The 27,667-nt window shown below is 38.4% G+C and overlaps 1 protein-coding gene across 4 annotated transcripts; it reads right to left on the reverse strand.

Moving 5' to 3' along the window:
- Nmd3 (NMD3 ribosome export adaptor) lies at positions 1-27,205 on the reverse strand. 4 transcript variants are annotated; one of them, XM_070022830.1, is made up of 17 exons: positions 27,117-27,205; positions 26,588-26,648; positions 24,186-24,320; positions 22,649-22,745; positions 21,981-22,061; positions 20,792-20,920; positions 20,247-20,337; positions 18,484-18,562; positions 17,571-17,667; positions 15,291-15,408; positions 13,989-14,134; positions 12,388-12,500; positions 11,099-11,171; positions 9,507-9,613; positions 7,480-7,550; positions 5,947-6,073; positions 1-645 (listed from the first exon to the last, which is right to left on the reverse strand). In XM_070022830.1, exons 2-17 carry the CDS (start codon positions 26,629-26,631, stop codon positions 633-635), a joined length of 1,521 nt encoding a protein of 506 aa, XP_069878931.1. In that variant the 5' UTR covers positions 26,632-26,648; positions 27,117-27,205; the 3' UTR covers positions 1-632. The 4 variants fall into 4 exon arrangements, with proteins under 4 accessions (XP_069878931.1, XP_069878932.1, XP_069878934.1 ...); XM_070022831.1 differs by lacking the exon at positions 27,117-27,205 and adding an exon at positions 26,738-26,815; XM_070022833.1 differs by lacking the exons at positions 26,588-26,648; positions 27,117-27,205 and adding an exon at positions 23,274-23,324 and having other exon boundaries at positions 24,186-24,271.
- Positions 27,206-27,667: the final 462 nt, after the last annotated feature.

Raw genomic sequence — 27,667 nt, forward strand, 5'->3', positions numbered from 1 at the left:
TGTGCACATGATCATATAAAATGATGTTTATTGAAATGAATTCCAAAATATAGAAAAAAAGAGGGTTTTGTAATTTTACTTTTTGGGTTTTGTTTTCTCCTCTGTCACTGTTTCTTACTTTTGTACCTTTTGCCAGGTTAAGGGGGAGCAAGGAAATGTTGAGACAAAGGGTGAACAAATGCAGCAGTGATACTCACTAGACACTATGTTGAAAATGAACTATGTAACTTGTGGGAAAGAAGGGTGAGGAGGGAAAAGCTGGGAGAACAGGAGGGAAGAGGTGACACTGTTAAAAAAGAAATGCACTCATTACCTGACATATGTAACTGTGACTCCTCTGTACATCACCTTTACAATAATTAAAAATATATATATAAAACTAGTACACACAAAGAAAGTAAATTTTAAGCCAGGTGCCAGTAGCTCATGCCTATAATCCTGCTACTCAAGAAACTGAGATCTGGGCTGGGAAGGTGGCTCAGTGGTAGAGTGCTTGCCTTGCATGCATGAGGCCCTGGGTTCGATTCCTCAGCACCATATAAGCAGAAAAAGCCGGAAGTGGTGCTGTGGCTCAAGTGGTAAAGTGCTAGCCTTGAGCTGAAAGGCTGAGGAACAGCGTCCAGGTCCAGAGTTCAGGCCCCATGACTGGAAAAAAAGAAAAAGAAAAAGAAATATATATATGAAGCTGAGACCCGAGGATCGCAGGGGGCAGTGCCCAGACTGACAAAAAAAAAAAAGGTAAATTTTACTGTAAGAAAATAAACTTTTTAAGATCAAGTAAGAATAATAATTGCAAACAACTTTTTTGTGCCAACACAGGGCTTGAACTCAGGACCTCACACTCTCAACTAGGCTTTTCCATTCATTGTTGGGGATCTAACACTTCAATACAACCTCTAGTACTAGCTTTTTGCTGGGTAATTGGAAATAAAGAGTCTCACAGAATTGTCTGCACAGGCTGGCTCCAAACATCAATCTTCAGATCTTAGTCTACTGTATAGAGCTACGATTATTATTATTATGAGCCACCAGTGCCTGGTTAAACAATTACAGTCCTAGAATCAACTAGTACGAAAAGAAAATGAATAAGCTAAACACATGACTGAACTCCTTCCAACAGATAACAAGTAAAACCTCAGGGAGCTTTGGCAAGATCTAGACTAATTGATAGCAGGTCTCCTAACACAATGCTTTGAGGCTGGCACTGAAGCTGGCACCACTTCTAGAGTTCTGCCAGGACACAATCATTATATAATAATATGAGACAGTGCCAAACTTGAGGTTATTCTACAAGTTACTGACTTGGACTTTTCAAATGCATCCATTACATAAAATTTACACCCAGGAACTGATCAAGATTAAATAAGATTAAAGAGGCATGAAAAACCAATCCAACAATCCTACACTGTTTTTATTCTACAAAGACTTTTATTGAGACAATCAAAAGAAACCTTAAGGCTGGGAAGGTGGCTCAGTGGTAGAGCACTTGCCTTGCATGCATGAGGCCCTGGGTTCGATTCCTCAGCACCACATAAGCAAAAAGGAAAAAAAACCAGAAGTGGTGCTGTGGCTCAAGTGGTAGAGTGCTAGCCTTGAGCTGAAGAGCTGAGGGACAGCGCCCTGGCCCAGAGTTCAAGCCCCACGACCTGATCCAAAAAAAGAAACCTTAATAGCATCTACTGATTAGGGTAGTTTTAGACATTGCATTGTTACTAAAAGTCCTTGTTTGTAGAGATGGAAGGCACTAACATATACCTAGGTATATGTAGCAAGTAGAACTTATCAGTTTGTTAATTCTTTTTGGTGCTGAGGATTGAGCCGAGGGCCTTTAATATGCAAGACAAATTCTAGGACTGATTTCTCTAGCCTGCATCTTATTCTTAAATGGTTACATGAAGCATAATTCATAAGCAAGAAAAACAAAGCCAAGGAGGTAAAATGTTCCTATTTAACAAATCTATATACAGTATTCAGGCATTGTTTGTACCACTCTTGTAACTTTCTGTAACTCTGCTGTTATGGAAAAATTATAAATAACCATAAAAGAAATTCCTCTTTTGAAATAATAAGCCAAGAAAGCTTGAACTAACACCAAAAGTAGTATAAGTACAGAATTAGCATGAGCATATTTACTAAGAGAACCTGGAGAAGACTATGGCAGGAATGCAGTAATAACCAGGGATACGTGTCTTACTACATGGCTTAAGTTCCTGAATTCCTGTCTTCTGTAGCAAGAAATTTGTTTGATCCACTGACCATCTCAACCATAAATGCAAGCCTTATCCTTTAACTCTTTCTTTGTTCATCAGACGTCTAACTACCAACGATAACTTCCGGTGCAGAACTGGCTGGCAACATAAAATAATAATCATACTGACTTGTAGTTGGATTTATAACCTGGTTTTAAGTCAGCTTCTGTGCACTTGATTAATACCAACTTTCCTAACCCAGATTGACTGGCACAACACTAAGTGTGCTGTGGATTCGTGGAGCCTCTAAACTGGTAGTTGCTTAGTTCTGTACAAGTACTTGATGACAGCTTTTCTCTTATTCATTTGCCTTGGCAAAGCATTACATCAACTAGCAAGTTTCCATATTCACAAAGATGGAACAACCAAGAAATAGGGTTACAGTTAGAAGGGAACTAAATTTTTCAGTGGAAAAAGAAATCATTAAAGCACTTAAATCACAATTTCATTTTGGAAAACTGTATGAAGTACTCTCCTGTAAACATTCCAGTGATATTAACACAGGACCAAATGGCTTTATTTTCCAATTTTTAAATTCTTGACACAGAAGTAAAATCCAACCCACAGATGATAGCTTATTATGATCATGCTTACCTCCAAAGCACAAGCTATGCCTACTACAGGATATGACTTTTAGACCCATAACCTTTAATTGAATATGCCTGGAGAGACCCACTAGAGAAAATGCAGGCCTTGAGATATAACTTACATCCCACTCAGCACTGCTCAATATCTTTAGTGGTATGCAGACGATTAATGAAGTAGCACTTAAATTTACTTAAGTCTGATGTTCTTTTTATTTTTTCCAGTCAGCCATGGGGCTTGAACTCAGAGCCCGGGCACTGTCCCTAAGCTTTTCTGCTCAAGGCTAGTACTCTGCCACTTCTAGTTTTCGGATAGTCAATTAGAGTAGACAGTCTCACAGACTTTCCTGCCCAGGCTGGCTTTCAACTGTGATCCTCAGATCTCAGCCTCCTGAGTAGTTAGGATTATAGGTGGGAGCCACCAGTACCAGGCTAAATTTCATGTTCTTTATATAAGCAGTATCATATTATATCATTCTCAGCACACCTGAAAACCAAGTCATGGATCTTTTTTTTGGGGGGGGTGTGTATTTTGGGGGGGGGGTGTTTTTGTCAGACGTGGGGCTTAAACTCTGGGCCTGGGCACTGTCCCTCAGCTCTTCAGCTCAAGGCAAGCACTCTACCACTTGAGCCACAGCGCCACTTCCATCATGGATCTTCTTGTGTGGAAGGCATACCCATTCAAATTATACTTTGACAATGTATGTGCCTCAGTTTTCTTACTTCAGTTATATGCTGGAATCTAATATTCTTTTTGATGGTGATGGTTCAATGATAAAATTTCACCCCTCCCAATTTGTAAAACAAAATTTTTAAACCAAAATCCTTGATATGATAGAAAAATACTTTTATTTTTATGATGTAAACAGGCTACTGCTCTAAGCTGTTGCAGGAACAAAATAACAAGAACAAATTATTATGTAAACTATTAACTATCCTGCATTTCCTATATGGATAAACATTTTACATATATTTCCTTCTATTGCAATAAAAATTAAGATAACCCTCAGTTTAGAAGCTTTTGCAGTGATGCAGCAGCTCAAAGTGACAGAGTACAAGCCTTGAGCAAAAGAGCTCAGGAACGAAGCCCAGGCCCTTAGTTCAAGCCCCACAACTGCGTGTTGGAGGGATGGAGATTAGTGGTAAAGCACCTAACTTATAAGCACAAGGCTCTGGGTTTGATCCCTGGCACCAAGAAAATGAAAAACAAAACTTCTGAAGAATTAATGTTATGAAAAAATAAAAAGATCAAAGACCTTGAACTCAAAGCAGACACTCTGAAAACATTACAGGATGGAATAGGAGAAACCCTAGGTCTCCTTGGCTCAGGCCGAAATTTTCTGAATAGAGACCCGGAAACACAACAAATCAAAGAAAGGTTGGACAAATGGGATTGCATAAAGTTGCAGAGCTTCTGCAGGGCAAATGACATAGCTAGCAAGATCAATAGAAAGCCCACGGATTGGGAGAAGATCTTTACTAGCCATATAACGGACAAGGGTCTCATATCTAAAATATACTTGGAACTCAAAAAGACTTAAAGAGAAACTTCTCTGAAGAAGAAAGAAGGATGGCCAATAGACACATGAAGAAATGTTCAACATCCCTAGCCATAAAAGAAATGCAAATCAAAACAACATTGAGATATCACCTCACTCCAGTTAGAACGGCAAAAATCAAGAACTCTAACAACAACAGATGCTGGAGGGGATGTGGACAGAAAGGAACTTCATTGTTGGTGGGAATGTGGAAAGCAGTATGGAGGTTCCTCAAAAGACTTCACATAGATCACCCCTATGACCCAGCAATCCCACTTTTGGGCATTTACCCAAATGTTTACAAACAAGACCACACTAAAGCTACCAGCACAACTATGTTTATTGCAGCATTATTTACCATAGCTAAGATATGGAACCAACCCAGATGCCCCTCAGTAGATGAATGGATCAAGAAAATGTGGTATATATACATAATGGAATTCTATGCCTCCATCAGAAAGAATGACATTGCACCATTTGTTAGGAAATGGAAAAACTTGGAAAAAATTATATTAAGTGAAGTAAGCCAGGCCCAAAGAAACATAGGTCCCATGTTTTCCCTTATTTGTAATATCTAGTATATGTATGAGTCAAGTGGAAAAGGTCAGATAATGTGATGTCAGGAAAATGAACCCTTAGATGTGTATTTTAATGTTTTTTTCTTTCATGCATGTGTTTCTAACGCATTTATAAGATTATCTCTTTGTTGCTTTGTATGTCCCTCCCCCACAGTATAACCCCTGCTTTCACTATATTTGATGTCAGTGTAACTTGTGGAGGAGATGGGGAAAAACCAGTTGTTTAAGGATACAGGTGGACCTGTTGCAACAATGAGAAGTACAAGTTGTCATGTCCAAAACGAGCTTTACAACGTCGGTGGGGGGGGGGGGGGGGGGAGGATTGGGATTGGGGGGAGGGGGAGGGGGGAGGCTGGGAAGGGATGTGAAGGGTAAACAAAGGAGGAGGCTACAGTATGTTCACAAATAAAATTAAATTAAATTTAAAAAAAAAGAAATGTACGCATTATCCTGCCCATGTAATTGTAACTCCTCTGTACAGTATGTTCACAAATAAAATTAAATTAAAAAAAAAATAAAAAAATAAAAAGATTTTCTTCCTGAATGTTCAGTGACAATTTCTCTGCCCCAAGAACATGAAATTATCTAAAGTGCATCAAAGTGCCTGACAGATTTATACTGAAAAAAATGACATTTCATATACTTTCCTATGCTCATTAAATCAATCACTATAAAACAAATGTAAAAGCCGATTTTATGCTTACTTAGTCAACAGCCAAGGAATCACAACTTTTGAGCACAATGTATGAAAATACAATAGTTTCATATACTGAAAGTTAAAATGTTAAAATTGAACACATAAAATAGCCTTGATATCAATAATAATTCTCTAATTTTTTATTATCTAAAACTGCAAAGCTACCAAATCTTTTCAGTACTTTGAACAATCAAGTCATATTTATTTAGGTTTAAACTTCTCCAGCTGAAACAGTATGCAGTAAAGGTTTGGTCAACTCCGCAGCCCATATGCAAACCATCTACTGCACAATCTCCTTACATCATCATTGAGGCACCTTCAGCACCAGTGGCATCTTGGGAAATGTGAAGGTCTTCAAGCATCTCAGCCAGACTGATGCGAGGTGCACCTTCATCATCAGTATCACTTTCCACAGGAATGGTTGCATCTAAGAAACACAGGAGGATTTCAAATAAACATAGAAGCACATCTATGCCTCCATCAGAAAAAATGACACCACCCCATTTGTTAGGAAATGGAAAGACGAAAAAAATTGTATTATGTAAAGTAAGCCAGGCCCAAAGAAACATAGGTCCCATGGTTTTCCTTATGTAGAATAACTAGTATATGTCTAGGACAGGCAGAAAAGCTCAAAAGCTATGTACATATGACCATATAAGACGCTAAGTGAAATGAACCCCAAGATAGAGACACAAAGGTTTTATCTTTGTTGCTGTTGTTTTTAATGTACTATGTGATTTTTTTTAGTTTCTTTTGTATGTAGTTCCCCCATGGTTTAACCCGTTTTCAGTGTATTTGATTCCGGTGCCCTACATCTTGTATATACAATTTTTCTAATTTGGGGAAACGCTGAAATAAGGATACAGGTTGACCCATAGTAACAATGAGATGTACAAGACACTATGCTGAAAACAAACTTTATAACTTTGTGCGGGGGAGGAAGTTGAGAAGGTAAGGCCAGAAGGGATGGTAGGGGAAAAACAAAGGGGGTACCTGATAACAATGCTGGGTAAGAAATATACTCATTATCTTATTCATATAACTGGAACCCCTCTGTACAGTATCTTTACAATAAACATATATTTAAAAAAATAGAAGCACAAACATCTGCTTCTATCAGTGTTAGTATTACTTAACTATAATTGTTTAATATGCTCAGGTAACTTACTTATTCATAGAATGAAAGACAGGTACCAGCAGATACTTAGGCTAAGAGAGAGGGACCAATTCCAGGACAGCCTGGTCATACGCACAAGACCCTTCTTTCTTTTCTTTTTTTTGTCAGTTGTGGGGCTTGAACTCTGGGCCTGAGCGCTGTCCCTTAGGTCTTCAGCTCAAGGCTAGCGCTCTACCACTTGAGCTACAGCGCCACTTCCACAAGACCCTTCTTAACCCACAGCTAGGTACAATGATGTGCACCTACAATCCTAGCTACAGAGGCAGCTGAGAAGACCTGAAGTCCCAAACCAGTTTGCAGGAGAGTCTGCAAACCTCCATTACAACAGGAAGAAGCCGCGGCATGCCTATCTTCCCAGTGACAAGAAATAAGAAGTATATCTGGGCAGAAAAGGAGACCATCTGTCAAAATAACGATGTGCTCAGAAACAGACCACCTGCCTAACAAGCAATGGGCAGCTATCATGCTAGGACAAAAATGCTATCAAATTCGGAATATAATACACAATACTTTAAAATGTCTGCTTTTTTTAAGTTTGACTACCTGCTTTAAAAAGCAGACAATAAAACTCATTCATGAGAATCCAAGTCTAAAATCGCAACATACTCTCCCTAGTACTACACAGTCTATGACTTCAACACTCCCAAAGAACCAACCTCTATAAATGTTGACATTTTTTCTAATTGCCTCATCTTCTTCGAGATCTTCAAGGAAATCTTGGTATTGCCTACAGGATAACAAAATAAGTTATTTCACCAGTGTAGTATGACATTTCATTCACTCTCATTCACTAGTGCAAATAAATGTGTTCCAAGAATTATGATCTTAAAAAAGGTCAAATGTGGCCAGGTTGAAAAAACTTTTCAAAATTGCATGATAAAGTAGGGCACCAGTGGCTCCCAACTATAATCACAGCTATTCAGGAGGCTGAGATCTGAGGATCACAGTGGAAAGCCAGCCCAGGCAGAAAGTCCATGAGACTGTGATCTCTAATTAACCACCAAAAAGCCAAACATGGAGCTGGGGCTCAAGTGATGAATACTAGCCCTGAGCAAAAAAGCTCAGAAACAGCAACTAGGCCCCAAGTTCAAACACAGGATCAACACACACACACAGCCAACTATAAGGTAATGACAAATATGAGACAATAAAAAGATACCTTCCACCTCACCCCTTCTAAAGTAAAGTCCATGTTGAAATGCAGACTTTTTAAAGACTACAGATGAAAGTCAAATTTGTTCTTAGAATAACTGATTTAACACACTACAGATTTATATTACAAGATTAGAAATAATTTTCCAATCCACCTGTGATGTGAATTTTTATATAATAGTTTTGTATCAACAATGTTTTTGGTGGGGTAGGACAGATGGAAAGTGATGGAAGGGGTGACATTAATCAAGAGGCACTGCCGGGGCTGATGGCTGATGCCTGTAGTCCTAGCTACTTAGGAGGCTGAGATCTGTGGATCATGGTTTGAAACCACCCTGAGCAGGAAAGTCTGTGAGACTCTTAGCTCCTCAAATAAACAAGGCCAGAAAAGGAGAACATGGTAGAACATCAGGCTTTCACAAAAAAAGCTAAGGGACAATATCCAGGCCCAGTACCAAAAAAAATTTTTTTTTTTTAAAATGAGGCCACATACATATAAACTGACATGTTGAATTGAAAGCCCTTTGCATAAATACTTAAATAATCTATTTAAAGAAAACAAGATCATATGCAAAGGGTGAAAGCATGATAACTTTGTTCCAAATAACATAATTATTTACAAACAATAGCAATTCTTAAAAGTAATCTTTCATTTTTTACTTAGTTGTTAAGCTGGTAGAATACCAGTCTTCAGCTTTGCCTTTCCTCTGTAAAAACGTAATTAGGTAAGGTGAGCCTTATATATGGAGGCAAATTAGACTTAGTCCAAGAATTGATCCCTTTCTTCATTTCCTACTTTAGCTGACATTCAAAATAGGGGATCAAAGGCTATTCTCAACACTTAGGATTCACCTAAAACTGAGCTACAGATGTATGAAAATATTTAATTATTAAAGTAGTTTAATCTACTTGAAGATGCAATGTAAATTATATATCCTATGTGATATGTACATGTAAATACATGTATGCATACATACATACAGAAAGATGTGCATGTATCAAAATACATGTATGCATACATACATATAGAAAGATGTGCATGTATCATTTAAGATATATATGTGTGTATATTACAGAATTTAAAATACATGTATAAAATTTTTTTTAAAAAACAATGTTTCCACCATCACTAAGACCACTTTCATTCAATAAACTTTGTTAGAACACATTACCTTCACTCCCACTTAAGTTTTTAAGAAATAACATTTGTCATCATCAGTGAGCTGTTTTCCTTTAAGTCATAAGTACTCATCTGCTATGTCATAGTCACAAGATAATTATTTGGTAAATTTTAACTTCTCAACCAATTTTTAAAAAATTAATTAGTGCAAGTATAAGGTGATAACCCAGGAAATAATTAGTAAGTTGTATTAAATGTCATACCATACACACAAGTCCACTAACACCCTGGCATAAGAAGACAAAATGCAAACTGAGAGCAAGGATCAATCATGATGCCCATTTCTTTACAACATAGAAATGACTCGTAAGGATGAGGAGGCAGCATAGAGGGTAGAAAGACAAGTGGGACCTTTCATCATCTGTATCCATGTTTTCTCGATCTCTTGCAAGCTCCTTTAGTTTCCAGTTTCTACGACGCTGACGTTTACTACGGTCATAACTCTTCTTAATTAATACCTACAATGGCAGTCATCAGTTATCAAATAGAAACTACACAGTAGGGCCACAAAATTCAACAGTTTTAAAAATGAAAGGTTATGAGAATAGTAGCAAAGTCATCAAATTGATGATGATGATGGCTACACCTCAGGATAAAGCAGCAAGGGCAAGAGGATTTACAAATATTCCTCCATATAATTTCATGAGAATGTAATTCCTGAGTAGCTGGATTACATATGTAAGCCATTGCACCTGGGTTAACTTTCTTCAATATCTAAAAGCTGCAGGGTGTTTTAATCAACTTCAGTTTTTACTACCAGTCACATACTTCATTCTAACTATGAATTGTAAGCAGACACTTTCTTTTATTCTATTAAGTACTTACAGAACTATATATAATTTTTATCAAATGTATCTCAGAATACTATGGAATAATTATGAAGTCAAACAGGAGACAGGGTTTTTCACACTCATTAGGTTCCAACTAAACTTTTCACAGTTTTACACTGGTACATTTTTTTTTTCGGTCAGTCGTGGGGCCTGAACTCTGGGCCTGGGAGCTGTCCCTCAGCTCTTCAGCTCAAGGCTAGCACTCTACCACTGAGCCACCTTCCCAGCTCACAAGTTTTAACAACTGAAGATTTTCAACTGCAATTAGATTTAATGAATAATGTTCTTAACTCTAGATGCCCTTTTCAGAATTTCAATAGTATACATTAAGTAAGCTGAGCCTACTTTTGGAATGCACCTGAAATTCTAAAGGCTATATATTTCTAGCTGTAAACTTACTAATTATTTTACAGAGAATGATTGTTTGTTTGTTTGTTTGTTTGTTTTGGCCAGTCCTCAGGCTTGAATTAAGGGCCTGGGCACTATCCCTGAACTTCTTTTGCTCAAGGCTAGCAATCTACCACTTGAGCCACAGCACCACTTACAGCTTTTTCTGTTTATGTGGTACTGAAGAATTGAACCCAGGGCTTCATGCATGCAAGTCAAGCACTCTACCACTAAGCGACTTTCCCCCAGCCCGAGAATGAAAATTTCATTATAAAGAATAACCAAGTCGGGCACCAGTGGCTCACACCTATAAACCTTGCTACTCAGGAGCTAAGCCTGAGCCAGCCCAGCCTGGGCAGAAAAGTTCCCATGAGAGTCTCATCTTCAATTAACCACTCAAAAACCCAAAATGGCACTGTGGCTCAACTGGTAGAGCACTAGCTTTGAGCACAAAGAGGCTCAGGGACAGCATCCAAACCTTGGGTTCTAACCCCACAACCAACAACAACAAAAAAGAGGAACCAAAAAATTAAAAAATAAAAAAGAATAAATCTTGGAATATTGGAATAATCTCAACAAGAAAAATGATTTAAAACAAAGACTTTTGCTATTATGCCTGCATGATAATGTACTTTGATTTGCTATTTTCAAGTGTGAACTTACATATCTTACAAGGTTACATAAATCCTCTATAACATGAAAAAAAAGAAAAATCTGAAGTCTTACCACATCTGGAATTCGATCTGAGTTTATTTTGTTGACATACTCATCGTTTAAGTTACAATTGGCCAAATCAAACCTGAAATGAAAACAATGAAAAACTTTATGACTATGCTTTGCATGTAATTTATTTTATTAACATCATCTAAAACTCTAAAGTCAAACATTTTGAATTTTACCATTTAGTGAATAAGCTTCTACAGATCTTAGTAAAGATAAGGCACATTATATTTTCACATATCATCCACTGTTGCCCACCTTAGTATAGAAAGAAACCTATCAGACTAACTTGAACTATGGGATTCACTTCCATCAGTTTTATAAGATTTAAAAAAAAAAAAAAGCAGGGGCTGGGAAGGTGGATCAGTGGTAGATAGAGCGCTTGCCTTGCATTCATGAGGCCTTGGGTTCGATTCCTCAGCACCACATAAGCAAAAAGAAAAAAGCCAGAAGTGGCACTGTGGTTCAAGTGGTAGAGTGCTAGCCTTGAGCTGAAGAGCTGAGGGACGGCGCCCAGGCCCAGAGTTCAGGCCCCATGACCAGACCCCCCCCCAAAAAAAAGCAAACCCAACTAATACTCCAGTAAAAGGTACTAAAACCTAAAACCAAAAACTATTTAAAGCACACTGATAAGCTTTTGATTCAGGAAGGACCATCTATGACTTAGTATATGGCTGCCAGTTTGGGAAGGGAGGGTGGTACACAGGCTGTCCCGGGCCTTGAACTCTGGGCCTGGACACTATCCTAACTCCTTCTGCTCAAGGCTAGCACTCTACCACTTGAGCTACCCACTTCTAGATTTTTCTGTGATTAACTGGATAAGCATATCACAGACTTTCCTGCACAGGATGGCCTCGAACCTCAATCCTCAGATCTCAGCCTCCTGAGTAGGTAGGATTACAGATGTGAACCATTGCCACCCAGATGGCCTCCATTTTTTATGTGCAATTAAAAAAAAAATCCCACAAAAAACCCTACTCTCCCCATAGGTGTAAATATGGATCTAACCATACTGGAGCAAATGACTCTTTTAGATGCTGGCCAAAATGAAACAAATACAGGCTTCTGTCCACTCCATGATTTAATATAGTTATCAATTAAAAAAAAAAAGAGTATAGGCTCCCCAAAACTCTTAAAAGTATTTTTTAAATTAACAACTGGGCTTTCTTGGCTCCCAAAAAAACTTTCCAGTGCCAAATGGCAGTTTAAAAATACTATAAAATTCACAGTAAAATCTCCTTGTACTACTAATATTAATGTATGCTAATAAAAAGGTAATAGTATAAAATACAAACCCCAATACCAGGTCTCCAGGATTTAGAAGATGTCCCAAATGAGTGCGACAAAAATACTGTTTATCTGTATTCATTTCAGATGTTTTCTGCACCCAAACTTCCCCAAGGGTATGCTTAACAGGAAAGAAAATGCACTCTTCAATAATTTAAACAAACTCAAGAAGCACTTCAGAGGAAAATTAAGTACAATATTGATTTTTGGTTTTGTAAATATTCACATTAAAGATTAGAATTTTTAGTTTCCAGATCTCTTAAACATATGGAAAAAGACTCATAAGGAAATACTAATTTTAAAAAAGTGTCACTGAGCCGGGCACTGGTGGCTCACGCCTGTAATCCTAGCTACTCAGGAGGCTGAGATCTGAGGATCGCAGTTCAAAGCCAGCCCGGGCAGGAGAGACCGTGAGACTCCTATCTCCAATAAACCACCAGAAAACCGGAAGTGGCCCTGTAGCTCAAGTGGTAGAGCGCTCGCCTTGAGCTGAAGAGCTGAGGGACAGCGCCCAGGCCCAGAGTTCAAGCCCCACGACCGACAAAAAAAAAAAAAAGTGTCACTGATTTTGCTAAGATTTTAATGTTTTTTGTGATTTAAATATATGTACACATTTCTGTATAGAGACAAACATATATATATATAAAATACACACATATTCACATGTATATCCTTTACATAAACAAATGCACTGAATAATTCAACCTTGTAAGCACATCAGTATATACCAGGGTTAACTTTCTCTATTGACAAATGAACTATTGATAGCATGTTAGGAAAGATTTTAATGGTTTTATAAAATAATAATACCCCTTGAACAACTTATACATAAGAGAATTTTCAAAGAAACACACAGGAAGACTTACCAATAGTTCAGTTGAGATGTTTGCTCTTAACTATTAAGTTTCTAAGTACTATTTCATACCAAGACAATATTCTTCTATACTTTAAAAAAGATGTCTGATTTTAGTCACACAACTAAATTTAGAACAGTTGAATGCCATGTTGTTTGTTCCAGAAAGCAAGCTCGTTTTCAGAAGAATGGAAAGCCATGTCAAAAGGACATGGGAACATTCTGTAGGAGTTCCCACTGGCTAACTCTGGGGCAATCTATGCATTTAAAAACAAAAAGATTGAAGCAGAAGAAATACAGTAAATACCTAATTTAATGTGTGGTCCCAACTGGAGACTTACTTGAAACGATACTTCTGAGTTAAATAAAGGAATGTGAATATAGACTAAATAGTTCATAGGTAAAACCGTGATACACCGATTATGTAACAACAAATTCCTATGTTTTAGAGATATATGTTGAAGTATTTAGCAATAATTTTGAAAAACAAAAAAGGCTAGTAGGTAATTTCGACCTTCAAAACTTTTATAATAATGGAGTAAACATTTAATATTTCTTTCCCAAAACTTATCACAAAGTTCTACCACAATGACTCCATGTTTTAACAATATTTATTTTTAGCTTAATGTGATACTTATTTTAACCAGACAGACTCCTCATTTTGTAAGAAAGGGAAGAAGGGAGCTAAGGAGGGGAGAGAAGGAAACCATAAGGTAATAATAACAATAGGCAGTAGGGTGGTAGGACATAGCTTACCTTTTTTGATATCACCCCAGCACCTGCACTGCGCTTTGGATGGTGGACTGCACTGCATTCCATCACAATAAACTCTTCCAGCTGTTTGGGATGGCATAAACTATTGAAAGGATGACTCCAGAAAGTGCTGCCATCAATATCTGCAACTACAAATGAGCACAGAACACTAAACATAGGGGAATCGACAGGTTTCAGAGTCCTCAAATGTGTTAGGAATTACAGTCCTCAAATGTGTTAGGAATTACAGTGCCAACTCATTCTCTACAGCCATTACTCATTTCTATTAAGTCAGCTCCAAACTGCTTGCAGAACAAGGGGGGAGGGGGGGAAACAAGATCACAAGTATCTTCCTTAGTTATGATTCTAATAACACAGAGCTTATAAGATAGAACCATACAATTGAATTGCATCCTATCATTTTATTTTAGAAACACATCAGTAAACAAGGCTGCTTATGTCATGGAAAATAAAGCCTAGTTTTACCTAAGACAGAACATCCAATTCAGACTAGAAGTACAGCACAAGTGGTAGAACACTGCCTATTAAGAGCTAGGCTCTAAGTTCAAACTCAATACTGCAGACATTCTGCTGATGAGCTAGAATTGATAAAAAATAATAAGTGAATTTCTGGGAAATATCAAAAGAAACTCAATTTTTAATAATAATTTGATTTTTAAAACTTATAGGAAATCCATGAAAAAAATACAGCGACATATAAGAATACAAGGTCATTTTCAAATAGTAGTTTTATAAATGCTACAAATTATTTGCAATAATGATGAAATAGGTAAAATTCCTTTTGAAACTTAGTGATCACACATGGATTACCTACAAAAGGTCAAGTGTCTCAAAATGCTAAAAACTAAAATTTGTCAATAAACTAATCACAAAAATTAAGTTGAGCAACTGAATTAAGTTTCAGTAAAAAAAAAATTAATGGACCAAAACTAGGAACATTTATAAAAAAATCACAGAATTGTTTTATTTTTTAAGAATGTATAACTAATCAACAGTTTATAATTCGTGTTACAAATATTATTAATTTTAGCAGCTGTTCAGAAGAATATCACCCATTTAGATGCATTGTACTCATAACCTGACTTTTCCAATTGAATCCCTGTTGTACAACTACTTAGTTTTTTTTTAATGCAATGAAATCCCTTCTGTATAACTAATGTAAGCTAGCAAAAAAATGTTAAAAGAACACCAAAAACCAGTATTATCAACCACGACAAAATTAACACTATAAATTATACTACATGCTATACAGGACATCAAGGCAAATTTAGTTCCAAAACTTACCTTGTAAAGTATTTGGGTCTATGAGATGGATAACACTAGTTACTCGAATACAAACACATATCTGGTTCATATTTCCAAGGCTTTGTGCCAGTTTTGGAGAGAGGCAGACAACATTATCCTAGACATAAGAAGTAACATTTAAAATGAAAGAAATCTCAGGTAACAGTTTCTGATGAACAATCACCAATGTAACCCTGATCCAATTGTACTTGCCAAGCCAAAACGGTTTCCTTTTATTTTCAAGACAAAATCTCACTCTGTAGCCCAGGCTAGCCTGGAACCCACAATCCTCCCGCCTCTCTAGTGCCGGGTCTACAGACATACGCTACTCCAAAACAGGACTTCGTCATTCCTATACCAATAAAGAGCTTACAAAAAATAAATCAGGAAGGACAGGAAAGAATGTTGAAAGAAGTGACCTTGATCAAGACATACTGCATTCAGAAACTGCTTTGTTAAATGGCAACTCCACTGTATAACACCTAAAGATAATTTTTAAAAAATTGAAAATAAACCACTTGTTCTTAAGCCATGTCTGATGTTGGGCACCCATGTAATTCTTGCTACTCTGAAGGCTGATATTAGGAAGATCACATTTTGAGGCTAGCCCAGGCAAAAGTTTACATGAGCCAGGCGCCAGTGGCTCACACCTGTAATCCTAGCTACTCGGGAGGCTGAGATCTGACGATCACAGTTCAAAGCCAGCCCAAGCAGGAACATCCGTGAGACTCTTATCTTCAATCAACCACAGAAAACTGGAAGTGGCGCTGTGGCTTAAGTAGCAGAGTGCAAGCCTTGAGCTGAAGAGCTGAGAGCACCCAGACCCAGAATTCAAGCGCCATGACCAACAAAATAAGTTTACATGACTATCTCAATGAATAACAACAATAAAAAGACAGGTAATACATCTGACTTTATACTATGTAAAAAGTATCAATAGGAGGATCATGGTGCAAGCCATCCTGGACGTAACTGTAAGACCCTATCCTAGGGGTACGGCTCAAGTAAAGGGCTGGGGAGGCATGTGGCTCAAGTGGTTAGCTGTCTAGGATGTGCCAAGGTCCTAAGCTTACACCACAACAGTGCTCCCCTCAAAACAAAGAAAACAAGTACAGTTATTTTCTAAATGTACTTGAAATTTATTTGAATCTCAATAAAAAGCAAATTTCAAAGACCAATATATGGCTCTTAAACAATTACATGTACTAATATATATTAAAAATGAAATTACCAAAAATTGCATATGTCTTATATGAACACTGGAAGGTATCATATAAACCAGCAATGCAACTTTTCTTAAATAGGTATTTTCTTGTCACTATCCTCAGAACATGTAACAGCCATTTGCACAGCACTCCTATTGTATTTGGTACAAATAGCTACAAACTGTGGAAATTATACAGGAAAATATACATACTGGGACTTACACATCCTGTACCACGTCATAGTGGTACAGAATAGTGGTACATAGTGGTACCTCCTAAATTTTAGTATCTAAAGTGAAAGATACTCAAATATACCTACAGGGTCATAATAAATTAAAGTTTTTATTTTTTGTTGGTCGTGGGGCCTGAACTCTGGGCCTGGGTGCTGTACCTCAGCCTCAGCTCTTCAGCTCAAGGCTAGCACTCTACCACTTGAGCCACAGTGCCACTTCCAGCTTTTTCTGCTCATGTGGTACGGAGAAATCAAACTCAGGTCTCATGCCTGCAAGGCAAGCACTCTTACCACTGAGCCACCTTCCCAGCCCTAAAGTTTTTATTAATAACTTACTATCAATCTACAAGGACACACAGTTGGGTACAAAATCATTAGTACAACAGTCTACTGATGTTCAGTAACTATTTAGTTATAGTAACTATATAGTTCAATTAGGTAAAAACATTTTATATGTTATATTCAGATTTTTTTCTAATAAAAATGACTTCATGATCTCTTTTCTGTAATAGTTTAATCTCACCAAAATTTACCTTACATATGTTTGCATATCTTCCTCAAAGTAGATGAGTTTTTAAAAATAGTATTTATAATTCAAAGTTGCATGGAACTAGAAGGAATATATTTTTATCTTAATACATCAAAATAAAAGCTATAACAATTCATAATAGTCTGGTTATTTTTAAGATATTTTTTAATAAGGCTAAGCATATCATAAATCATTTGAAGAGATCACTCTACATTTTTAGCAACATAGAAATAAACCATGGGTTACAAATAACATGTAAATCAGTTATTCAGTTGTACTGTTATAGATCTGAATTCACTTTTATAAAAAGGTACCTTGCAGATTGGAACTATTTCCACAGAAAAAGTGCTTTTGTAATTGCACGTGTTATTATGGATATCTTGAGAGATCAACCTTTGTGATGTTTTGTATCTATTAAATAAAGAAAGTTAATTGTTATTAAAAAAAAAAAAAGTACAGGTCTTTACTTGAATAGACTTGGGAATATCAATTTTTACCAGATCAAATGGTCACTGCCTAAGGTCTGAAACAGCTTCCCATTGCTTGATATTACCTTAAAATGTAACTTCATCCACTTTCTAAAAGCCATACCAAGGCCCTAGTTTTTGTTCATATTATTCTCACATTCCCAATATAAACGCCACCTGTAAAAATGTCCCCCATTCCTGGAGTGCAAGACTTAGTTCTTTTATCAGTCTACCCATAACTCCGTCTTCTCATTCCGCTTAAATACAGCTGATTGATGATTCAGCATTAGTGTTTATTGCCATAGAGCTGGGTCAAGCTCCCAAAAAACATTCTTACTAATTCTTTGGCTAATATATCCCTGAAGTGGCTAACAATAAAATGTTTTTCCTAATTACTTAAGTAATCCTACTACAATTTTAAATATTTTAATAAATTATATCTAAACTGGGTGCCAGTGGTTCAGGCCAGTATTTTTAGTTTCTCGGGAGGCTGAGATTTGAGGATTGCAGTTCAAAGTCAGCTAGGCAAAAGTCCATGAGACTCTTATCTCCAATTAAACACTGAAATAAAAACTGGAAGTGGAGCACTGGCTCAGGTGTTAAGAGCATAAACCTAAGCAACAAAGCTCAGGGACAGCACATTGGCCCTGAGTTCAAGCCCCAGAACTGGCACACACACACACAAAAAGACCTATGCCTGAAAAGCAGACATGGCCTACCCCATCCATTCCCTGCACTTAAATTTACATTCACAACATACCTACAAGGAACTGTGCACTGAAGAAATTCTACCATCTTCTGAGCATGTTGTTTTGAAGAATAATAGAAATCTAGACCATCTTTAAAAAAAGAAAAAAACACACATGAAATAATCCTGCACAGTAAGTTTTCCTCTAACATATCACAAGTCAGATCCCATATTAAATAAAATCAAATTATTAGCAAGCACTAAAAGATTATATCCAGGGCTGGGAAGGTAGCTAAGTGGTAGAGTGCTTGCCTCGCATGCATGAGGCCCTGGGTTCGATTTCTCAGCACCATCTAAGCAGAAAAAGCCAGAACTGGTGCTGTAGTTCAAGTGGTAGAGTGCTAGCCTTGAGCTGAAGAGCTGAGAGACAGCACGAAGGCCCAAAGTTCAGGCCCCACAACCAGCAACAACAACCACCACAAAAAGATTATATCCACAACAGACTAGGAATTCAATTAAGATGTGCTTGGCAAAAGAAAAGACAAATGAATCAGATTAATAATTTTAATTCTAGGCAAAAAAAAGGCCAAAGGGGGAGGGGGAAAAAAAAGAACATTTCAGGTTATGAATAGAACAATCTACCAAGAAAACAACAGGAGTATATTTAATTGAGATACGTAGAGGCTCATGCCTATACAGTAATGCTAGCTCCTACTTGGGAGGCAGACAGCAGAGGATTATGGTCCAAGGACAGCCAAGCACAAAAGTCCAAGGGACTCCATTTCAACTAATGGCTGGGCAAGATAGTGTGTACCTGTTATCCCAGCCATAGACAGTTTTAGAGTAAATAGTGTAATTCAATAATTCAGTTGTTCCTTTGAGAAGAAATTATTTCCATGCCTGTACTTTAGAGTAGCATTTTAAAGAATCACATAAATATTATCCTAAGAGACTTGCTTTGCTTTAGAATGTTTATAATTTATATTAATTAGAACTATGCATTAATTACCAAATACCTAATAGTATGCAGTATCAAAATAGTAAGTGCTATGATCACAGAACAAAGTGCTTGACTAGCACAAACAAGGCCCTGGGTTCAAGACCCAGTACTATAACATAAGCAAGTCATTGGGAAATTATGTAAAAGTTTTAAAATTCCATCTTAAGAAATCTCATTATATAGTATTTGTGTATCACTGCTTATTATTTTGAGTTTAGACTTCTGACAGATACACTAGTATCCATCCCAAGTACTGCTTGGCATATGAAGCATATTAAAAACATCACGAAAGAATTTGCACATCCCAAAACTAAATATGCTCTTCCCATCAGAACTACTCTCTCCACTACTTGAGTTTCTGCTCAATCTTCTACCAGGGTAGTCTATACTGAACTGATACTACAGTTCCTTGTTTACTTTTCTACTAGTGAAATAAGCAAGCTATTAAGGGTAGAATTAATATAATTTACTCAGCATGGCACCTACTACAACCTAGATGCTTGATGAATGCCTTGAACCAGGACAGGGGCAGAATATCAAAGAAATAATGAATAGATCTAGTATATTTAGTGTATCTAGTTTTAGCCACTAGCCCTTAAGTAAATTTAATGTGAGCTTAAAACAAGAAAATTCAAAATTCAGTTTGTGAATTACACTAGCCACATTTCAAAGTCTACTCAACTGCCATACAGCTAAGGGAAACTTACAAATGTTTTCTCCCTAACACTAAGTTTACTGCTATAGTACTAGGCCAGATATCAGTAAAATAAGACTATTCAGGGTAAGTTGAAACAAAAGTCAGACATAATTCAAATTCTCTGAAATTTACACTCACCATGAATCTCTTTGATACGAAGTGTATTCTGATGCATTCCATACTTCAGAATCAACTGCTCCAAATAGTAGAATGTTTTTTTGTGTAAAGTCTAAATATAAATGCATAATGTGGTGAACCAATTAAGTGCTCCAAAAATCACTTACAAATATATCCAAATACCAGCTATCAATAAAGCAAAGTAACTTTTCAAACAAAAGCAGCCTTTACAGAGTATCTAAAATGTAGCATCACCTTCTGGAACACAGAGGATATGGTAAGAAGAGGAAAGGGTTTTGCTAGTTAACATAGTTAAAATACAAGGTGTCAGACACTTGTCTTTTTTTTTTTTTCTTTTTGTCAGTCGTGGGGTCCAAACTCTGGGCCTGGGGACTGTCCCTCAGCTCTTCAGCTCAAGGCTAGCAATCTATCACTTGAGCCACAGCACCATTTCCAGCTTTTTCTGCTTATGTGGTACTGAGGAATCGAACCCAGGGCCTCATGCATGCAAGGCAAGCACTCTATCACTGAGCCACCTTCCCAGCCTAGACACTTATCTTTAGTACCTTTTGCCTGACTTGAATTACAGCCTTCCAGAAATCTTTTGCTTCTATTCTGTGGCAATCACCACACATCTGGGACTGGATGATGTAGTCCACCACAAATACCTGCTGAAGGATAGCGCCATTCATCACCTGGGAAGGAAAGCAAGTACAATCCATCTGATACTTCTTATACTTCTGCTGCATGATACTTTAAGGTTACTTTAAAACCTTTTTCAATGAACACACTAAGAATACAACAAAATTTAAAGTCATAAAAATAAGCTATACTATTTCAAGAAGTGTGTAAAGTTTGTACTCATCAGCTGAAGTGGCTGTAATATTCTCTGAAAAATTTGTACATTCACATGCACATGTATGCTGATGGTGGTATGTGTATACAGAGAATTAGCCCTCAGAAGAAACAATTAAGCAAAAATTCTTAAAAACAAATGATTCCTAGCTGGGTGTGACAGTACACACCTGAAACCCCAGCTGTTTGAGAGGACAATGATTTGAGGCTGGCTGGGGTTAAAAGAAAAAGAAAAGAAAAGACAAAAAAGAAAGGCTCTATCCAGAAACAAACTACAAAGGATTAAGAATGTGGTTCAAGTGGTAGAGCAGCACCTTATCAAGAATGAGGCCTGCATTCCAACACTAGTGCTACCAAAAAATAGAAGAAAAATTATTTAATTTAATGGTTCTCAAATACAATCAATCAGATATTGCCTAGGAAGCTTTCCACATACACACAGGGCTGGTGGTGTAGCTCTGTGCTTGCTTCCTACATAAAGACTTGGGTTTAATCCCTAACACTAGGAAAGATAAACATTGCTCGGCCACACACCTAGATATTGTGATTCAACTACTGAGCAATTCAGGATGATAAACAAACTTTAAGAATCACAGACATTGTTTTAACTTCTGTCCTTTCCTGCTTTAAACAAGAAAATGGTGGAGGGGGCCCCTACATGACCCAATCTTCCTGCTTTAAGCTTCTAGATTACTAGGAATATAAGCATGTGCCACCATACTCCGTGTATTTGAAAATATCTAGCCTAATGATGAACAATGGTTGCTCATCATTTGTACAGATGACCAAAAGAACAGAAAGAATTAAAATCAAGAGCATACTGTAAGCTATGAGTGCCCTAGGCCCTCATTCTCATTATTCAAATTTTAGCCCAGCTTAAAAACTAAATGCAGAGCTTACCTCTTTCTGAATAGTTAATTTAACTTTAAGTCTCTTAGAATGCGGCTCAGTCCAAACAAAGCCTGCGTCTACAAGTCGTACCTTCAACAAAATACAAACAAAAGAACATTAAGTTTTCTCCTGAGGAAAAAAAGGATGAAATAACTAATTAATGAACAGCTTTCAAAAGAATACAGTAAGGAGGCTGTAGTTGACATTACCACACACTATACAGTAGCAGCATCAAATAAAAGAACAATCCATGGGCTGTGTTATGCAACCGATGTAATTCAAACAAGAATTAAAGTATTTAACAGGAAGCCAGGTATCACTCACACCTATAATCCTAGCTACTCAATAAGCTGACACAGGAGAATCATGGTTAAGAATCCTAGCTACTCAATAAGCTGAATCAACCAACCCTTGAGCTGGCTAACGCTCTACCACTTGAGCCATAGCTCTACTTCCAGCTTTTTGGCGGTTAACTAGTCTAAAGACTTTCCTGCCCAGGATGCTTTTGAACTGCAATCCTCAGATTTCAGCCTCCTAAGTAGCTAGGATTACATGCATAAACCACCAACACCCAGCTTTTTGCTAGCCATTTTAACAAACACACAGAAGGATTTTTCTGCAAAATGAATTTTAAGAGAAGGATACTCATAAATACTGACTTTAGCTGTCTGACCTACCTTACTCAGAGGGGCTTTGATTTTTTTCAAACATAAAGCAAGAAGTTCCCTGGATTCTAAAGCACACTGTACCCAAGTTCCTGGTGGCTGAAAGTACCTGAGAGAAGAAAACATACTGAAATCAAATGCTGCAGGATAAACATAAATTTCTGAGTATAAAATAAAAATATCGATTATCAACCAGAAATATTACTCATAGTTGCTCTGGAATACCCCAAATATTTAACAGAAAACTTTGAATGAGACAGTACCTTTAGTTAAAAAGGAAAAACTGAGCAAAAAAAATCTGGTAACTTATTAGTCTTATTAAATTATGAATAGTAGCTCACTGAAATTTCAATGGTCTATTCTGTACTCCTAAAATGCTTAGAATGGCTTGTTTCTCACACACAAAAAAGGCAAACTAGTACCTTACTACATTATGTATCAGCAAGTTTAGACATTCATCTATAGATCAAGTTCCTTTCCAAAAATTAAACTGCAAACCTTGAATTTTAAAACCGTGCTCTTAAGAGTATCAAATGTTCTGGGCACCAGTGACTCACAACTATAATCCTAGCTTACTCTGAAGCCGAGAGGATCAAGGTTCAACATCAGCCAGGGCAAACATCCAGGAGAATCTTACCTCCAGCAAAAAGCTGGAACTGGAGGCGTGGCTCAAGTGGTAGAGCACCAGCTGTGAGTAAATAAACTGAGTGAACATAAGGGGCCATGAGTTCAAGCCCCAATACTGGCAGAAAAAATACAAACATTTATAAAAGGCTAAGCCTGCAAAGCACACATTCCTTAAAATTACTTGTTTATATATGTATCTGTATATGTTTACACACACATATACACATAGATTTCAAATTCTCCAAGAGATCCATGAATTACCTCTCGATATACATGCACAACTTAAAGTACTACAGTGTGAACCCAATTGGGATCAAACATATAATTTTACTTCACTAACCAGTTTTGTGTTGCTCAATGGCCTAATAAAGTGCTTATGGTAACAACTAAAGAAAACAAAAGGATGTTAAACAGCAACTTTCAAAAGAAGCCTCTGCTTTAAAATTTAGTCTTTATTTTAAGCCATTCCAGATTTGATTTACTAAGCTTCTTTTCTGTCTCAACTACAGTAATTTTAGTTACCTGTAAACATTGTTTTTTAAATATATTGTTAGTTAAAACATAGGTACTTTCTATTATATAAACTTGTAATAACTAAAGATTCATGGTAATATTGGCAACTAGTATGTCCTTAAAATCTATCCTTATTCTTACAAACATCCATACCCTGTTTATCAACTATATATATCAAACTTACTAAATCCATTAACAGAAATAATACAGATTCAAATACCTTTACACTAACTAGATTAACAGGGCAAGCTAGAAAAATATACCATAAAATTGCATATCCAAAAGCTCTTGCCAACATCAACATAAGTGAAAATTAAATTCTACTGCATAATCTCTCTTCTGTGGGTTGTAAGTATCATCTCTATATAAACCTCTACTTTAAACATGGTTAAACAGCAATGCACCATACCTTTGACACTGTTTGCAGAAAGAAATTGAGAGTTGTTTTGGAATTCCTTGGCTGATGTCTACTTTACTTCGCAAACAGGCCACACAAATATTGGCAGGATTTGGACTAATTGGGACACCACACTCACAACATAAGCTTGAATAAACAAGAGGTAATTTTTTCTAGTTAGATTTATAAACATGATAGGTAAATAAAACAAAAGCTTTCAAGGTAAGCCCTTTATTTTTTAAAAAAGACATAGAAACAAATCTGTCAGCAAAGATCAAATAAAGAGTAAACCTCAAATACTGGAAAGGGGTGGGTGAAGGGGGGGGAGAGAAAGATGGCTGCAACTGTGAAAATGGTCAATGTCCCTTGGGGGTAGCATCAGCTCTGTACAACAGAATTTCAAGCATTGACAGACATATTCTAGTTCTGGTATGATAGCCATGAGCCTCACTCAGGTGGCAACAGGGCCACTGGCAGAGAGGTGCAACTGAAGAATTCAATTTTTAATTTTATTAAATGTACATGTAAACAGCCAGCACAGGTCTAAATAAACCTTAAAAACAAATGTTGATATACATATTATTACAGTAAAATGGAGATGTATTAACAAATACAGAACTTTTACTAACCTCAATTTCAAGTATTTTAAACACAACAAAAAATTTTAAAGTCTTAGACCAAGGCCACCCACAAAAGTAATCATAATTAATCCTGTGGATATGTTCTTCCAGCATTTCTAAACAGACACAACATACACCTTTAATTTTATTTAATGTAATTTTAATCCACATGTTAACTTTTAACAAAAAGCAAAGTTACAATTAATTTCATAACTCTACACCAGGAAAACCAGTCCTGCTATTCATCACCCTTTTTAAAAACTGCAAATAAAGAAGAGACTAACAGAACAGGTACTACACCAATGGCAAAAACAAAAGGAGAACTCCATGTCAAGAATATGTAAGTGTACCCCTCTTTAATTCAACCACTTCAACTCTAAGTACTAAGCCTTTACAAGTGCATCTGATCAGTACTGTTGCACCTTCATTTGCTCTGAACCTTGTTCATTCATTTCCTCAGGCTTAGAAAGTACTGCCCGGTCACCTTGCTCTGATAAACATTTCTTTTCTTTTCTTTTTGTCGGTCATGGGGCTTGAATTCTGGGCTTAGGCACTGTCCCTCAGCTCTTCAGCTCAAGGCGAGCACTCTACCACTTGAGCCACAGCGCCACTTCTGGTTTTCTAGTGGCTTATTGGAGATAAGAGTCTCACAGACTTTCCTTGCCCGGGCTGGCTTTGAACCATGATCCTCAGATCTCAGCCTCCTCAGTAGCTAGGATTACAGGCATGAGCCACCAGCGCCCGGCTTTGATAAACATTTCTTAATGTTGCATTTATGGAAAATGTGTAACCTATGAACTACACAATAAAAACTGGTAATAGTAATTACACAGCAACATACTCCAAAGGGTAAAGGAGACCTGTAGAGACTGCCAAAATATATTTTACCCAAAGCAGAGAATAAAGTACCTCTAAGTCTATCTGTTCACAATACATGGTGAGTATTAAAAGTCTACATGTATTAAGAGCAGAAGTTTGTGAACCATTAATATGTTCTCCAGGGGCTGGGAAGGTGGCTCAGTGGTAGAGCGCTTGCCTTGCATGCATGAGGCCCTGAATTCGATTCCTCAGCACCACATAAGCAGAAAAAAAAAGCCGGAAGTGGCGCTGTGGCTCAAGTGGTAGAGAGCTAGCCTTGAGCTGAACAGCTGAGGGACAATGCCCAGGCCCAGAGTTCAGGCCCCACGACCAGACACGCCCCCCCCACAAAAAAAAAAAGAAAAAGAAAAATATGTTCTCCAAAAGAAAACTGACTCACACATGGAATCCTAGCTACTCGGGAGGCTGAGTTCTGGGAATGGTAGGAAAAACCCCATAAGGCTCTGATCTCCGATGACCGCTAAAAATGGAGGTATGGCCCTCATAGAAAGCCAGCTCCAGTGAAGAGCTAAAGGTCAAACTCAGGCTCTAAGTTCAAGCGACAGTACCCAGTAAAAAAGAAAGTGTGACAATCCTCTGGTGGTGACCTGCAAACTCCCTAAAGGTAAGGTGTCCAGGATGACAGCACAGCTGAGCGGTTCATGTTTTCCAACTCAAGGCGGAGGCATGAGGTCCTCCCGCGCGAAAAGGGTCTGCTAACAGGTATTTCAATCATCTGTAACTCCATAACCAACCAGCAATTCTATTTTGCAAGCAAAGGACATCCCCCCCGCCATGGGTGCGCAAGAACCTCTGGCCCGCCATCCATCTCCTTCCCCGGGAGGCCGGCAAGCGCGGAGGACGGGCGCACTGGAGCTTCGCGTTCAGCGAGGACGGGGGGGCGGAGGGGGGGAGGGGGACGGCGTGGGGACTCACATGTGCGCGGGGCTGGGATCGGTGGACTCGGTCAGGTACTCCATCCTTCTCACCGCCTCGCCTGAAAAAGAAAACCCAGGGGATCCGATCAGCGGCCTGGTCCCCGCGAGACAGACAGACAGACAGACAGACAGAGACAGACAGACACACCACGCTGCCCCGCGGTGGCTTCGGAACGAGGAGTTCCCGGAGGATCCGAACCGGGGACAGGGGGAGAGGGGAAGGACGGCGCGGGCCGGGGGGAGGAGAGTCCGGGCGGTGCCCAGGGCCAGGTCCGCACGGAGCCAAGCCGCGGCCGCTCGGAGCCGGGCACCCTCGACAGGGTCACTGCGCACGCGCGCACGCCGCCCCGCTGCCAGCGCACACGTGGTGCGAACGCTGCCCCGGCTTGCGCGAGCCCACAGCCTGCCTCCCTTCCCCCCACCCCCGGCCCGGCTCCACTCCCACCTCAGGAACCCCCCTCCCGCCAGTAGACCCAGTCTCGGCTTCCCCAAACCCGTTCGGCGCGCCGGGACGAGGACAAATATACCGAAAGGCCGCGACAGAACCAACGGCGGCCTTCCTGTCAGGAGCCGCAGCCGCCAGCGCGGCTACGGGGGAGATCTCGCGACAGCAAACCTCGAAATCCCGCGCATAACCCCCGCGATACCGGGTCGGGCGAGGGCGGTGGCGAAGGGGAGGGGCCGAGATGTGGGTGTGGCTAGTGGATAGGGGCGGGGTTACAAGCGTGAGGGGCGGGGCGAAGGGCGAAGCGGGCGGGGCAGAAGGTGGCGGTCGGTTGTCTGGGAAGGTGCTTATCATAGGCACCTCTGTGTAAACCTCTTTCCAGAAAACTTGACTGGGAGTTCACTTCTTGGGTAAATGATCCTGTTGCATACAAAGTTTGTCTGTACACTGTTCAGTATTGCACGGAGGAATCAGAGCAACGCCATGAGCCTTGTAGCTGGATGGACAGACGAACGAATGACCTGAAAGGCATAATTGCATGTGAAGAAATCTGTTGTTGTTAGACTAATTACGAGTCTGATCAAAAAAAAAAAAAAAATGTGCTCTGTATAGTATGCTTACATGATTTCTGAC

Source organism: Dipodomys merriami, unplaced genomic scaffold, assembly GCF_024711535.1.
Source record: "Dipodomys merriami isolate MVZ:Mamm:240054 unplaced genomic scaffold, mDipMer1.0.p SCAF_154, whole genome shotgun sequence".
NCBI classification, from domain to species: domain Eukaryota; kingdom Metazoa; phylum Chordata; class Mammalia; order Rodentia; family Heteromyidae; genus Dipodomys; species Dipodomys merriami.